The sequence below is a fragment of the Mobula hypostoma genome, chromosome X1 (genome assembly GCF_963921235.1).
Source record: "Mobula hypostoma chromosome X1, sMobHyp1.1, whole genome shotgun sequence".
Lineage (NCBI taxonomy): Eukaryota > Metazoa > Chordata > Chondrichthyes > Myliobatiformes > Myliobatidae > Mobula > Mobula hypostoma.
This window is the reverse complement of record NC_086128.1, coordinates 49199661-49216638: the sequence shown is the minus strand read 5'-3', so window position 1 is coordinate 49216638 and position 16978 is coordinate 49199661. Positions and strand designations below refer to the sequence as shown.

General features: G+C 42.0%; 1 protein-coding gene across 5 annotated transcripts in view; it reads left to right on the top strand.

Moving 5' to 3' along the window:
• Positions 1-16978, top strand: part of ubtf (upstream binding transcription factor) — a 79261-nt gene that overhangs the window by 9839 nt on the left and 52444 nt on the right. For all 5 annotated transcript variants that reach the window (XM_063037477.1, XM_063037476.1, XM_063037478.1 and 2 more), the window contains exons 4-6: positions 1128-1211; positions 16061-16216; positions 16314-16378. In XM_063037477.1, coding sequence (XP_062893547.1) covers positions 1128-1211; positions 16061-16216; positions 16314-16378 — 305 coding nt within the window. The remainder of the gene's footprint in view (positions 1-1127; positions 1212-16060; positions 16217-16313; positions 16379-16978) is intronic.

Genomic DNA, 16978 nt, shown 5'->3' with positions numbered 1-16978 from the left:
TAATATAGAACGTAGAATAGTACAGCACAAGTACAGGCCCTTCAAACTCTGCCTCCCATATAAGCCCCCAACTTAAATTCCTCCGTATACTTGTCCAGTAGTCTCTTAAACTTCGCTAGTGTATCTGCCTCCACCACTGACTCAGGCAGTGCATTCCATGCACCAACCACCCTCTGAGTAAAAAAAAAACCTTCCTCTAATATCCCCCTTGAACTTCCCACCCCTTACCTTAAAGCCATGTCCTCTTGTATTGAGCAGTGGTGCCCTGGGGAAGAGGTGCTGGCTATCCACTCTATCTATTCCTCTTATTATCTTGTATATCTCTATCATGTCTCCTCTCATCCTCCTTCTCTCCAAAGAGTAAAGCCCTAGCTCCCTTTATCTCTGATTTAGGTAATACTAGCCTATGTTTTTCAAAAAAAAAGTTTCTCTAAAATATTGCCTGGTAATTAACCAACTTTTTGTTCCAAAATGCATTAGAGTAGCAGCAGGAAATTTACCCTTAATCAATATTGTTTTAGATAGTAATAGCTTGATGCGATCTGTTTATTTTCCATATTTAGGTGTTGAATAATATCCCATTAGTGATAGCTGGAATAGTCAAATTTTGTGGTATTACAGACCAGGCTGCTCCTGGAAGTGAATAGGACTGTCTGTGTAGTGAACATGACAGGGTTACTCATTAATAAGATAGTGGATGTTGCTTTTGTTACTGAGCTAACTTAAATCTTTAACTTTATAGGACTTCCACTTTCATTTTGAAGCAAATTTCTACATTTTTTGAGTGGGCTAATGAATGGCATATACCATTGAATGTGGGTAACTGAGTGTCATGCTTTTGGATAACAATTCTGGATGTGCTCATACCACTTAAAGATAAACCATGAAGTCACTAGATGATAACACTTCTAGGTCATTGGTTCTACGTTGGTGCACTCTAAATATTTGTTTCTCCCCGATTTGACCTCCAGTTCACATTGGGTGCAGTGGTGTCTTTTAAGTGAATGGCTGCATAGAAATGATGTGAGTTAAGGGCTATAAACTCCATTTGCGATTATACCTTCAAGAATCACAGTTAAGTTTTTTTTCCCCTTTTGGCTATTTCAAGTACCAAATATTGTTTTTAGGTGAGAAAGTTCCGCACTTTATCAGAACTGATTCTGGATGTCCAAGAAAATGTGAAGAATCCCTATAAAGGGAAGAAACTCAAGGTGAGCATTCAGTCACAATTTTTTTTGTTTTGTTTTTGAGTTCAGAAGTGAAAAAAATAATGTGGGCTGTCAGTAAAATTTTGATTTTTATGCAATCTTGTGATTGGGGAGAAAATGAACACGTGTGTTATTTCATGTGATATAGTTATTGTAAAGATTTTCCTCGTACATTAAGCTATTCTCTTGAATGCAGCTACATCCCTGCAATAATATATTTGGTTTCTAGATGTATTTCAGCTAACAATGGTTAATGAAATTTCTTTCTGGTCTAATTTCATGCAATATGGTAGACATTTCTTAATCAGTGGCTTTACGTTATTTTTAGTAAGAAGTGTCTTCAACATTTTATCTAGAACTTTGACTAATTCAATTTAAAATGTATTGATTTGTGTCCCTCAAGGTAAGACCTTCACAATTTTGCATTTTCTTTTTATCTTTACTACAAGTTGGAAACATTCAGGTTATGTAAGTTAAGATGAAGAACTGAAAACTCATGGAGCTGTTTGTTAAATTGAGGTAGTAAAGTTTGTAAAGGAAAATTCTCCTATTCCATCACTACTTCTCACAAGATGTGAATCACGTAATATCTCTGTATTAAGTTGAACCAGCTTTACATATTGCCAGATGATGGTTTTGAGGTTGGTCATTTTTTGAGGTGCAAATAGTTCAGAGTAAATTTATTAATAAAGTGCATGTCACCATGTACAACCGTGAGACTTATTTTCTTGTGGGTATGCATAGTAATTCCAAGAAACAAAATAGAATTAATTAAAGCCCACACCCAACAAGACAAACAACCAATGTGCAAACATGAAAGAAAAGATAAGCAATATAGAGAACATGAGATTGAAAAGTCCTTGAAAATGAGTCCATATGTTATGGGAACAGTTCAGTGGTGGGGCAAGTGAAATTATCCCCTTTGGTTCAAGAGCCTGATGGTTGAGGGGCAATAACTGTTCCTGAATCTGGTGGTATAAGTCCTGAGGCTCCTGTCCTACCTTCCTAATGACAGTAGTGAGAAGAAAGCATGGCCTGGGTGGGGGGGGGGGGGCGGATTCCTCTGGTGCATGCTGCTTTCCTGTGGCAGTGCTCTGTGTAAATGTGCTGAATGATGGGGAGGGGTTGTCCCATGATGGTCTGGGCTGTATCCAGCACTTTCTGGAGGCTTTTCCATTCAAGGCCATTGGTGTTTCCATTACCAGGCTGTAATACAGCCAGTCAGTATACTCTGCACTGCAACTCTGTACAAGTTTGTTGAAGTTTTAGATGTCATGCCAAATCTTTGCAAACACCTAAGGAAGTAGAGGCGCTGCTGTGTTTTCTTTGTAGTTGCACTTGCATGTTGGGCCCAGGACAGATCCTCTGAGATGATAACACTGAGGTATTTAAATTTGCCGGCGCTCTCCACCTCTGGTCCCTGATGAGGACTGGCTTATGGACCACTGGATTCCTCTTTCTGAAGTCTATAATCATCTCCTTGGTCTTGCTGACATTGAGTAGGAGGTCGTTGTGGCACCTCTCAGCCAGATTTATAGTTTCCATCCTGTATGCTGATTCATCACCACCTTTGTTTGGCCAATGACAATGGTGTCATCAGCAAACTTGAATATGATGTTGGGGGTTGTACTTGGCCTCACAATTATATGTATAAAGCGAGTAGAACAGGGGGGCTAAGCGCACAGCCTTGTGTTGCACCTGTGCTGATGGAGATTGTGGAGGAGATGTTGTGCCAATCCGAACTGACTGGGGTCTGCAGTTGAGGAAATGGAGGATCCAATTGCACAAAAGAGGTATTGAGGCCAAGGTCTTGAGGTTTATTGATTAGTTTTGAGGGGATGCTTGTATTGAATGTTGGGCTGTAATTGATAAAGAGCATCCTGATGTATGCCTTTTTGCTGTCCGGATATTCCAGAGTTGAGTGAAGAGACAATGAGATGGCATCTGCTGTGGACCTGTTGTGCTGGTAGGCAAATTAGAGCAGATTCAATTTATTTCTCAGGCAGTTGATGTATTTCATCACCAACCTCTCAAAGCACTTCATTATTGTGGGTGTGAGTGTTACTGGACAATAGTCATTGAGCCAGGTCACCATGTTCTTGGGCACTGGTATGATTGAAGCCTGTTTGAAGCAGGTGGATATCTCTGGGGAAGCGAGAGGCTCAAGATTGAGGTGAACCCTCCAGCCAGCTGACCAGCACAGGTCTTTATCATTCGGCCAGATAGCCTGTCTAGTCTACATACTTCCTGTGGATTCATCCTCTGGATGCTTTCATGTCGGCTTAGGGGGCTGTGGGAGTTTGTGAAGGTTCCTCCAGGTTTTGACAGTCAAAGTGAGCATAGAAGTCATGAACTCATTTGGAAGCAAAGCCCTGCCGTCTCCCATGTCACTTAATTTCTCATTGTGAGAGGTGATAGTATTCAAGCCCCGCCACAGCTGTTGAGCATCCTTCAGTGATACAAGTTTGGTTCAGAATTGTCACTTAGCATGTGAGATGGCTTTCAGGAGATCGTACCTCTTGGTCGCCAGACATGAATGCCTCTGATCTGGCCCTCAGCAGTCTGGATTTCATGTTTCATCCAAGGCTTCTGGTTGAGGAAGACTGATTTTGCAGGGACACGCTCATCTATGACTGTTTTTATAAAAATCCATGACAAGCATGGTGTATTCATTCAGATTGAGTCCTTGAACATGGCCCTGTCCAGCAACTTGAAGCAATCCAGTAACTGCTCCTCTGCCTGTATGCAAGGAGGAGAAGGGCGACCAAGTGATCAGATTTCCCAAAATATGGTCTAGGCATGGAACAGTAGTCATTCCTTATATGGCAGTGGTGGAGTGCGTTGGGACCCTGGTACTGCAAGTTGTATGCTGCTGATAATTGGGCAGGAATAGGGCAGCCATTTTAAGTACTAACATGGCTTTATGAAACTTTAAAAATTGAACAGAGTGTTGTGTTAAGTTCAGGAGGGTCATTCATGTTTTAGGCTGAAAAAAATGCCAAGCGGGACTTGATTCTTTGGGATCGACTTCATGTGGCCAAGTTCAGGGCAATAATGCTTGTAATTGTGCTAGCATAGACAACATCTGTTAGTTATAAGGAAACATTTTATTGTTTTAATGCCGCCTTAAATTAGATGATATGATCAGCCAGCTGATTTAACAAGCAATTAATTTGCCGCCTTCAAGTGATTTTTACCCATTTGTAATCCAGGCTTCTGGAAACTTGGAACATGGATCCGCTGCTGACACTACTAATGAATGCATTAACTTGGACTGATAAGAGATCCAAATCAATCTACATCCTTTGGTACCTTTCAGTATCTGTTGAGAAAATTCAGTAAATCTAATTGGCCCAGTGATGACAGCCACTTCCTCTTCATGTTCTCTCTCAACATCCAAAGATGACCTATGTAGCAGTTTCTAACTCTTATACGAGATGTTTGTGTTTAGTGTGTATATTAGATCAATTCATTCTTGTACTGTGTCCCTTGGGATGCAATGTGAATCTCTCTCCTAACTGGGTGAATGTGGAATTGTACTTTTGTACACTAGCCATTAGAATTTTCATGTGAAAGTTCTCTCTGAAAGCAGACTTATTCATTTGACTAAAGCAAACCACACAGGCTTTTTGAAAGACAGATAATGTCATTTATGTAAGATTTATAAGTAGCAAAACATCTGCATTTGCTGTATAAAAATGTCTGATAAATTTTAAAACTGATATTTGGTGGCATTTTTCAGCCAATGAGTTGAAGCAGGGAATGTGGCTAGGTAAGTGGTCCAGTGGAGCAAACTAATTTGATTTTAAAAAGCATAGGAAATGCAGATTTTGACAGGAAGGAATTTAGTGAGTGGATGATAGTTGAACAAATACATATGGATTAAATTTGAATCTCATTTAGCATGGTCATTACTCTGTGTGACTGACAATTACCCGTTGTCTCCACTTCAGCTGCAAAGTGCTGTCATTTTATTCAAAGGTTCTAAAGTAAACACTTTTTTTCTTGTTTGTAGTATGGGTTACAGTTTGTAATCCTGTTTGGTCATCTGACTAGCTTTACAGATTCATGATGTATGGTCTTGGTTTTGAGTTTAAGATATTGATTAATTTAATCTCTTAACTTGGTGTTAGAGGATTCTAGCCAGTTTGTGATCAAGACTATTTTCACTAAGATGTTTCCTCAATGCCTCCACAATTTAAATAGGAGCCATCCTAAACAAAAGCAGTGAGCTGTTGCCATCTACATTGAACATGGGCATTGCTGCCAGTAATGATACATGCCTGTATAGACACTGGGGTTGAAATGTCTTTCACTTTTCCTTTTGCTGCCCCTATGCCTCCTGCCATTTTTCCTGAGTGCTGGTGGAATTTGACTTCAGCTGACTCTTCAGGTTACCATTCATTGTCATGTTACAAATCCAAGATCCCGCTTGTGTTTTGGAGACCCCTCACCTCTTTGAAATTGCTGGAACAGAATGTGTAATATCAAGTATATCTAATGAGACTAGACTAGAAGCATTTTTTTTAACCTTGTACATTAAGATTCTGATTATCCTGTTTCAATTAATTGAGAACTGTTACAGGATAACAACAAATTGAAACACTTATTTTTGGATTTACTTGTCTTGTGAAGCATCAGTGAAAAGTACACATGCACTATTTTTGGTTATGAATACACAGTGGAATTGTATGGTTTAAGGTCCACTCGCAGGTTCAGAAGTATTTTTCTGGAAATTAGTTCCGAAATGAATTGCACAACACTTGAACCACTATGCAGTTGGAAACCTATTGTGTCCTTTTGAATTGTTTCCACATCAATCGCACAAGTCACGGTAGTGTAGTGGTTAGCGCGATTCCAGTGTCCTTTGAGAAAGTTTGTATGTTCTTCCCGTGTGCATGTGGGTTTCTTCCCACAGTCCAAAGATGTACTGGTTAGTAGGTTAACTGGTCATTGTAAATTTTTCTGTGATTAGGCTAGGGTGGGTCGCTGGGCAGCATGGCTCATCAAAAGTTGGATGATTCAAATAAGTACTTCTGATTTCATTATCTTTGTGATTCTAAGCCATTATATTGCATCAGCAGATATCGGGTAGATTTTTAGACCGAGTGGTATGTGTGTGGCGTGCACTGCTGGAGGTGTTGATAGAGGCTGATACAATACATGGGTGGAGGCCCTTGGGTAAACACATGGATTTAAGAAAAAATGGAGGATAATCGACTGTGTAGGAAGAAAAGGCTAGAAACCATTCCGGGAGAGGTTGGAAGTGACATTGGATGCACTTCAACTCTGGCAGGGTTTGCAGGACATTACTTCCGACAAAGCAAGACCCAATATCATAAACGGCAGCCATACTTCGCTACCAGCTAAGCTTGGCACCTTTTATGCTTGCTTTGAAAGGGAGAACCACATCTATGAAGGTCCCTGCAGCATTCAATGTCTCTGTCTCGGCAGATGCAGGCTGTCTTACAGGAGGGTGAACCCTTGCAAGGCAGCAGGGCCGGATGGAGTAACTGGTAAGGCTCTGAAAACCTGCCAACCAACTGGTGGGTGTATTTAAAGACATTTTGAATCTCTCATTGCTACAGTCAGATGTTCCCACCTGCTTCAGAAGGACAGCAATTATATCAGTGCCCAAGAAGATCAGTGTGATCTCTGTCAATGACTATCATCCAGTAGCACTCACATCTAAGGTGATGAAATGCTTTGAAATGATGGCCATGGCTAGAATCAATACCTGTCTCAGGAAGGACCTGGACCAACTGCAATTTACCTATTGCCGCAATAGGTCTACCACACATCTGATCTCAATGCCTTTCCACACAGCCTTGTATCACCTGGGCAGTGCAAACACCCATGTCAGGAGTGGTGTCGCAGCAACAACCTTGCACTCAACGTTAGTAAGACCAAAGAGCTAATTTGGACTTCAGGAAGGGTAAGATAGGGGGACACACACCAATCCTCATAGAGGGATCAAAAATGGAGAGAGTGAGCAACTGCAAGTTCCTGGGTGTCAATATCTCTGAGATCCTAACCTGGATGCAACATATCAATAGAGCTATAAAGAAGGCGGGACAGTGGCTAGTAGGCAGACATCCCACCTCTCCCGGAAGTTCCAACTGGCTCCCTGACACCCGGAAATTATATACAATATCCCGGAAATAGATTTTTTTTTGAGTGAGAGGGAGAGCGAGCATCCTGATTGGTCTGTCTTGGTGCTAAGAGTGGTCCCCAAAAAAGATATGATTTGACGATATGAGTCAGCTGCACCTTTCCTCATTCCCTGTCACGCACTGTTGAATTTTAATGCACGTGAGGTCATCAGTGACCCAAGACATGCAAAGGAATGGGTCCGTGACCCATTTGTGAATGTCCCCGGTGAATCATCCATGTCAGCGCTGGAAAAAGATCAACTCCTCGAGCTTTCAAATGACGGCTGCAAAGTATGTTTGATGTAACATCTCTGCCGGCATTCTGGATCAAAGTCAAGGCTGAATATCCTGAGAAAGCCACGAAAGCACTGAAAACATTGCTTCCATTTCCAACATATCTCTGCGAAGCGGAGTTTTCTGCAATGAATGCAACGAAAACTAAACTGCGGAATAGACTGGACATAAGGAACCCCCTTCGAGTATCACTGTCTCCCATCACCCCTCGATGGGACCGTCTTGTTGCAGGGAAACAAGCCCAGGGCTCCAACAAATTCAATGATTTTATATGTTCATAAGAGGAAAATATGCGCTGTGGGTTTAATATCCAAACGTTACTTAAAATGTTACGATGCTATTGACTTTTAAGTGACTTATTAGTGGTGCCCACCCTCCAGGCCACGAAGAATACAGCAGTGGCCGGAACGCACCCAGCACATCTTTAAGAAAAAAAAGCGGAAATAAACAAGCTAATTGATTAGGTGCCGCCAATTAGCTTGTTTATTTCGACTTTTTTCTTAAAGATGTGCTGGGTGCAGTGTGGCTACCGCTGCATGCTTTGCGGCCCAGAGGTTTGGGACCACTGTTATAATTGACTTATCACTATTCATGCGAGGAAAATGTGCGCTGTGTTTAATGTTAAATTCGTTAGATAAACTCCTTTAGAAATGAAATTGAGTGTACAGCATTAGCCACTTATAAGTGACTTACAGTTGACTTATCACCTATATTCTGGTTGTATTTAAACCCTCCACCGGGTTGGCCGGTCTGCAAGAATATAGTCAATATTAAACCATATAACCATATAACAATTACAGTACAGAAACAGGCCATCTCGGCTCTTCTAGTCTGTGCTGAACTCCTACTGTCACTTAGTCCCACCGACCTGCACTCAGTCCATAACCCTCCATACCTTTCCTGTCCATATAGCTATCCAACTTAACTTTAAACGACAACATCGAACCTGCCTCAACCACTTCTGCTGGAAGCTCATTCCACACAGCTACCACTCTGAGTAAAGAAGTTCCCCCTCATGTTACCCCTAAACTTTTGCCCTTTAACTCTCAACTCATGTCCTCTTGTTTGAATCTCTCCCATTCTCAATGGCAAAAGCCTATCCACGTCAACTCTATCAATCCCCCTCATAATTTTAAACACCTCTATCAAGTCCCCCCTCAACCTCCTACGCTCCAAAGAATAAAGACCTAACTTGTTCAACCTTTCTCTGTAACTTAGGAGTTGAAACCCAGGCAACATTTTAGTAAATCTCCTCTGTAGTCTCTCAATTTTATTGACATCTTCCCTATAATTTGGTGACCAGAACTGTACACAATATTCCAAATTTGGCCTTACCAATACCTTGTACAATTTCAACATTACATCCCAACTCCTATACTCAATGCTCTGATTAATAAAGGCCAGCATACCAAAAGCTTTCTTCACCACCCTATCCACATGAGCTTCCACCTTCAGGGAACAATGCACCATTATTCCTAAATCCCTCGGTTCTACAGCATTCTTCACTGCTCTACCATTTACCATGTATGTCCTATTTTGATTAGTCCTACCAAAATGTAGCACCTCACATTTTTCAGCATTAAACTCCATCTGCCATCTTTCAGCCCACTCTTCTAACTGGCCTAAATCTCTCTGCAAGCATTGAAAACCTACTTCATTATCCACAACGCCACCTATCTTAGTATCATCTGCATACTTACTAATCCAATTTACCACCCCATCTTCTAGATCATTAATATATATGACAAACAACATTGGAGCCAGTACAGTTCCCTGAGGCACACTGCTACACACCATCCTCCAATCTGACACACAGTTATCCACCACTACTCTCTGGCGTATCCCATCCAGCTACTGCTGAATCCATTTTACTACTTCGGTATTAATGCTTAACGATTGAACCTTCCTAACTAACCTTCCGTGTGGAACCTTTTCAAAGGCCTTACTGAAGTCCATATAGACAACATCCACCGCTTTACCCTCGTCAACTTTCCTAGTAACCTCATCAAAAAATTCATAAAGTTTTGTAAACATGACCTTCCACGCACAAATCCATGTTGACTGTTCCTAATCAGACCCTGTCTATCCAGATAATTATATATACCATCTCTAAGAATACTTCCCATTAATTTACCCACCACTGACGTCAAACTCACAGGCTGATAATTGCTAGGTTTACTCTTAGAACCCTTTTTAAACAATGGAACCACATGAGCAATACGCCAATCCTCCGGCACCATCCCCGTTTCTAATGACATTTGAAATATTTCTGTCAGAGCCCCTGCTATTTCTACACTAATTTCCCTCAAGGTCCTAGGGAATATCTTGTCAGGACCTGGAGACTTATCCACTTTTATATTCCTTAAAAGTGCCAGTACTTCCTCTTCTTTAATCATCATACTTTCGATAACTACCCTTCTTGTTTCCCTTACCTTACACAATTCAGTATCCTTCTCCTTAGTGAATACCGAAGAAAAGAAATTGTTCAGAATCTCCCCCATCTCTTTTGGCTCCGCACATAGCCATCCACTCTGATTCTCTAAGGGACCAATTTTATCCCTCACTATCCTTTTGCTATTTATATAACTGTAGAAACCCTTTGGATTTATTTGCTAAAGCTGCCTTGCATCTTCTTTTAGCTTTTCTAATTTATTTCTTAAGATTCTTTTTATTCTTTATATTCCTCGAGCACCTCATTAACTCCAAGCTGCCTGTATTTATTGTAAATCCCTCTCTTTTTCTGAACCACTTTCCTATATCCCTTGAAAACCATGGCTCTCTCAAACTTTTAACCTTTCCTTTCAACCTAACAGGAACATAAAGATCCTGTACCCTCAAAATTTCAGCTTTAAGTGACCTCCATTTCTCTATTACATTCTTCCCGTAAACAAATTGTCTCAATCCACTCCTTCTAAATCCTTTTGCATCTCCTCAAAGTTAGCCTTTCTCCAATCAAAAATCTCAACCCTGGGTCCAGTCCTATCCTTCTCCATAATTATATTGAAATTAATGGCATTGTGATCACTGGACCCGAAGTGCTCCCCAACACAAACCTCCGTCACCTGTCCTATCTCATTCCCTAACAGGAGATCCAACACTGCCCCTTCTCTAGTTAGTACTTCTATGTATTGCTGCAAAAAACTATCCTGCACACATTTTACAAACTCCAAACCATCCAGCCCTTTTACAGAATGGGCTTTCCAGTCTATGTGTGGAAAATTAATATCTCCCACAATCACAACCTTGTACTTACTACAAATATCTGCTATCTTCTTACAATTTTGCTCCTCCAGTTCTCGGTCCCCATTAGGTGGTCTATAATACACTCCTATAAGCATCACTAGACCTTTCCTATTCCTCAATTCCACCCAAATAGCCTCCCTGGACAATTCCACTATCTATCCTGCCAGAGGACCGCTGTTATATTTTCTCTGACAAGCAATGCAACACCTCCCCTTCTTGCCCCTCCTATTCTATCACACCTGAAGCAACAAAATCCTGGAATATTTAGTTGCCAATCACACCCCTCCTGCAACCACGTTTCACTAATAGCTACAACATCATATTTCCAGGTAGCAATCCATGGTCTAAGCTCATCCACCTTTCTTACAATGCTCCTAGCATTAAAATAGATGCATTTAAGAAACTCTCCACCTCTTATTCTCTTTTTATCCTTAATGGAGCAAACAACTTCGTTATCTTTTTCTTCCTTGTCCCCTACATCTTTGGCCTGAGTGCTCCTGATCTCTGTCCCCTGCCTATCCTCCCTCACACACTGTCTACTAGCTTTCTCTATTTGTGAACTCACCTCCTCTCTCCTAGTCTCTTTAATTTGATTCCCACCCCCCAACCATTCTAGTTTAAAGTCACCTCAGTAGCCCTCGCAAATCTCCCCGCCAGGATATTGGTCCCCCTAGGATTCAAGTGTAACCCGTCCTTTTTGTACAGGTCACACCTGTGCCAAAAGAGGTCCCAATGATCCAAAAACTTGAATCCCTGCCCCCTGCTCCAATCCCTCAGCCACGCATTTATCCTCCACCTCATTGCATTCCTACTCTCACTGTCGCATGGCACAGGCAGTAATCCCGAGATTACTACCTTTGCGGTCCTTTTTCTCAACTCCCTTCCTAGCTCCCTATATTCTCCTTTCAGGACCTCTTCCCTTTTCCTACCTATGTCATTGGTACCTGTATGTACCACGACCTCTGGCTCCTCACCCTCCCACTTCAGAATATCTTGGATGCGATCAGAAACATCCCAGACCCTGGCACCAGGGAGGCAAACTACCATCCGTGTCTCCGGACTGTGTCCACAGAAGCGCCTATCTGACCCCCTTACTATCGAGTCCCCTATTACTACTGCCCTCCTCTTCCTTTCCCTACCCTTCTGAGCTACAGGACCAGACTCTGTGCCGGAGGCACGGCCACTGTCGCTTCCCCCAGGTAAGCTGTCCCCCCCCAGTAGTACTCAAACAGGAGTACCTATTCTCAAGGGGTACTCTCTATTACCTGACTCTTCCTCTTTCCCCTCCTAACCGTGACCCACTTGTCTGCCTCCCGTGGCCCCGGTGTGACCACCTGCCTGTAACTCCTCTCTATCAACTCCTCACTCTCCCTGACCAGACGAAGGTCATCGAGTTGCAGCTCCAGTTCCCTAACACGGTCCCTTAGGAGCTGCATCTCAGCGCACCTGGCGCAGATGTGGACGTCCAGGAGGCTTGGAGACTCCAGGACCTCCCACATCCGGCACCGAGAATAACAAGCTGCCCTCACGCTCATACTTCCCCTCTCCTCAAATAACAACCAAAAATGAATACCAAACCTTCCTCGCCTCACCCGTTTCTGTGGAAGCCCTTAAGCCTTCACTCTGCTTCCGGCTTACTCTGCAGCCCACAAACTACGCTGCCTGCTGTATAAGGCTCTGTTCCTTTTAAATCTTCCACACTATTTTAATATATAGTGTAGAATAGGCCCTTCCAGCCCTTTGAGCCACCAATTAAACCGGTCCGTGGTGCAAAACAGGTTGGGGACCCCTGAATTAAACCAGCTGGCTAGCTGCCAAGGAGCTACATTATTGATGTCCTATGTGATGAGGCCAAACTCCTTGTAGATTTGCTTAAAGTTGTAATAGAATAAACATGATAATATAAGTACATATTTTAATGCCACATTTGCTGCATATACCTAACTTAGACAAAATCACTAAACGAAGTATTACATACACCCTTGGAGGTCGATGGGGGGCGAGGGGTGCTACCTCCCTGAAATGAGTTTTTGCAGGGTGGGATGTCTGTATTAGGGGTTTGAAGAGATTTGGTTTGTCAACTAAAACATTCAAACTTCTACAAGTGTATTGTGAGAGCACCCTGGTACTGGGCTTGGAGATTGAAATAAGTTGCAGAAACTTGTAAAATTGGTCATCTTTATCATGGGTACCAGCCTCTAGTTTGCAAGACATTTCCAAGGACCAGTGCCTTAGAAGGCAGCATCCATTATTAAGGATCCCCAGTACCCAGGACATGCCCTTTTTCTCACTGTTGACATCAGGAAGGAGGTACAGAATGCTGAAGGCACACACTCGGCGATTCAGGAGCAGCTTCTTCCCCTCTGCCATCTGATTTCTGAATGAATATTGAACCCATGAACACTACCTCACTACTTTTTATTTGTTATTTTGCACTAATTTTAACCATTTAAAAGACATCTACTTAATGTAACTCAGGCTTTTTCCTCTATCATTTATTTCATTGTACTGCTACTGTTGCTGTAAAGTTAAATTTCATGACGTGTACTAGTGATATTAAATCTTAATCTGATTGAACCTACTCCATGATCATATAGGTTGGCACACCATTGTGGGTCAAGGGTGCTATACTGTTTTGAGCCTGCGGCTGAGAAATTTTCAATGCAATGCTTCTGCTTTGTTGGGCAACTTGGACCGCAGGTTGGGCTATCCTACAAATAGTATCTGACATGTAAATTGCCTACATCTATTGGCCACCTTGGTAATTGACCTCACAAATTCCAAAAAAAATGTTTGTTTTTGGTTCTCTTCCTCTTTAGCTTGGAGCTTGTTAGGGTTGTTAGGGGAAGGTGGCTTTAAGGATATAGACAAATTAATGAACTTGCAGACCTCCCAGCTTTTAATTATTAAAATATAGTGTGGAATAGGCCCTTCCAGCACTTTGAGCCACCAATTTAACCCTAGCCTAATCATGGGAAATTTACAATGACCAATTAACATACCAACTGGGACATCTTTGGATTGTGCGAGGAACCCAGAGGAAACCCACACAGTCATGGGGAGTACAGGCTTGGTGGTCCAGTGAGTTTTTGAAGTAATCTGAAGTTGCTTCTTTAATTCAATTGCATATATATGTAATTGAATTTCCAGGCATGATGATTTGCAGAATTTGATATATATACGTATTTAATAATATTTGACATGGAAGGATATGTAGGTGTCCCCCACCATCCGAAGATAGAGCGTTCCTATGAAATGGTTCGTAAGCCGGAATGTCGTAAAGCGAAGAAGCAATTACCATTTATTTATATGGGAAAAATTTGTGAGCATTTGCAGACCCAAAAATAACCTACCAAATAACACATAAAACCTAAAGTAACAGTAACATAGTAAAAGCAGGAATGATATGATAAATACACAGCCTGTATAAGTAGAAATACTTCTCTACAATGATTGCCGCACTGTTCTCCGTAGCGAAAATCTGATGCAAGCGCTTTCGGCAGAAACATGGCGCAAGCGCCATCGGCAGAAAATCTCACACAAGCGCTCTCGGCAGAAACACACTCTCCAGTAACCTTTAAACTATGAAGCTGCCAAATCATACCAAATAACACAAAAATACACAGCCTATATAAAGTAGAAATAATGTATATACAGTGTAGTATTACTTACCGGAATTGGGAAAACAGCACCGAGCACACTGATGATGGTGTGTTAGACTGAGTCGTCGGAGGTTGGGGTGGTGCAGTGGCCCCCACCCTCCGGGCCGCCAACCGATACTGATCCGCGAAGCATGCAGGGGTCCAGCAGTGCCTGGGATGCACCCAACACATCTTTAAGAAAAAAGCTGAAATAAACAAGTTAATTAATTAGGTGCCGCCTGGCACGTAAATGTTGGCCCAGATCGGAGCCGAATCCCCTCTGATCTGGGCCGACATTTACGTGCCAGTTGGCAACTAATTAATTAGCTTGTTTATTTCGGCTTTTTTCTTAAAGACATGCTGGATGCCTCCCGGCTGCCGCTGCATTCTCCGCGAATAGGTATCTGTTGACTGCCTGGAGGTTGGGACCACTGGGGTGTCATTTCATCGTCGATCAGGGCAGGCAGGTCATCTTCTATGTCTGCCTGCCTCAATGGCGAAGGGCGAGGTTTGTCGTCTGCTGTGGCTGATGTGGAAGGCTTGAAAAATGACAGTATGCTTGACTGCTAGCCTCGTGCATTTTTCTATCATATATTTCTTTGTAAGCACTCAAACTATCCTGCAAATATGCTATAAACTGACGTACCCTTTCAAAATTAAAGTCATACTTTATCATTGCAGCGAAAATCTCACACAGTTGCTTCACGTTCAGTTTCTGGACGACTTCACTTTTACTACTGCATTCGGTTTCAATTGTTATCCTTTCCTCTTCCAATTGCATCAGCTCTTCATCTATCAGTTCTTGGTCATGAGATGCCAAACCTCTTCAACATCATGTTCGTCAGCTTCCACAAGCCAAACTCACCTTGTCCTTACTTCGTTCACCACGATTGAAGTGTTTAATTATGTCTAGTTTTACGCTAAGTGTAGCACCCTTACGCGCTCTTTTAGGCTTTTCCGATACCCTAGAACTCATCTTGCAAATGGCTGCTCACAGGCACGTGTCTAAGCAATGCCGGCGAGAATGCAGTTCCGAATCCGGGGGAGAGTGGCTGCTCGGGGCACGCACTGCCTTTTTTCGCAGCAGTGAAAACACTTTCTGTTAACGAAAACGGAACTATTGTAGGTCTATCGTAACAGCGAGGTTTTCTAAAGCTAGCATTCAAAAAGCGGGGGACACCTTTGTCGGGCTATGGAAATGTCCAGGGAATCGGCTTCACTTTATGGATGTATTTTAACAAAAAGCTGGTATAAATCCAAATGCTCTTTTATGCATTTAATTCCAATTATAATGTAGAAGGTGTTTCTAGTAGCTGTGAAATACTTGTTTGGTCAGAAGATCCTGATAAGATGGAGGAGAGGATCAGATTGATTAACACAGATTTTCATTGTCTCACTGAAACTTCTTGTGACATTTAAAATGGCAAGAACTGGTTTATAGTATTTTTAATGTGGCTTTAGTATTTTTGAAGTTAACAGAGACTATGGAGTAGTAGTTCTGAGTCTGTTCCTTTTATTGTAGAATCATCCTGATTTTCCCAAGAAGCCTCTCACACCTTATTTTCGATTCTTCATGGAGAAGAGAGCCAAATATGCAAAGCTTCATCCTGAAATGAGCAACTTGGATCTAACTAAAATTCTTTCCAAGAAATATAAGGAGTTACCAGAGAAGAAAAAGGTAAGTGCATTGTGCTTAAATTGCAGGAGGAATGTAGAGTCAGACTGAACACTCAGTGCAGTTGCAAGGTAATCTGTGGTTTATTTTGCTCCTGCAGTTGAAATATATTCAGGAGTTTCAGAAGGAGAAAGAAGACTTTGAACAGAGCATGGCCCGCTTCAGGTAATGACTAAAATAATTTTTACAATTTTCACATTTTGACCCTTCATTCCACACCTGTCCCACCTTCTGAGCTACTGTTTAAGACTTTTCCGATTGAGATTCTGTAAGCTTTCCTCAAGCTTCAGCATTTAACACCAGGTGGATGATGGTGCTGCTCCTAAATTTTCTGAGCAGTTCACCCATTATCTTTTGAAGTGTGTTTGTACTTTTCAGGCATATAAAAGGACACAAGTGGTTCCCCGCACAAATTCTGTTTTATTCCCTCATTTGCATGTACACATCTTAACTAGGTTCCTGGGGTCCAGGGTTTTCTTGCTGATCGTTGGTTTCCTGCCTTGGATGGTGTTGGTGCCATCTTCACTTTCTGAATTGGAGCCCTTAAAGTAGACTTTGGCTGTGGTCTCAGCTGGCTGCTATTGTGGGGTAACTATACCTCTGTTTTGACATTCCTGAAACTACTTTTGGCTTGACTATTTGGATGGTGAGGTAGAAGATTGTTTCCAGTCATTTCAAATGGGCAGGAAATCTTGGCTGTAGTCTGCCTTTATTGGTTTCTCTTTCCCCACACTGATACTTGCATTAAATATTCAACCAATCACT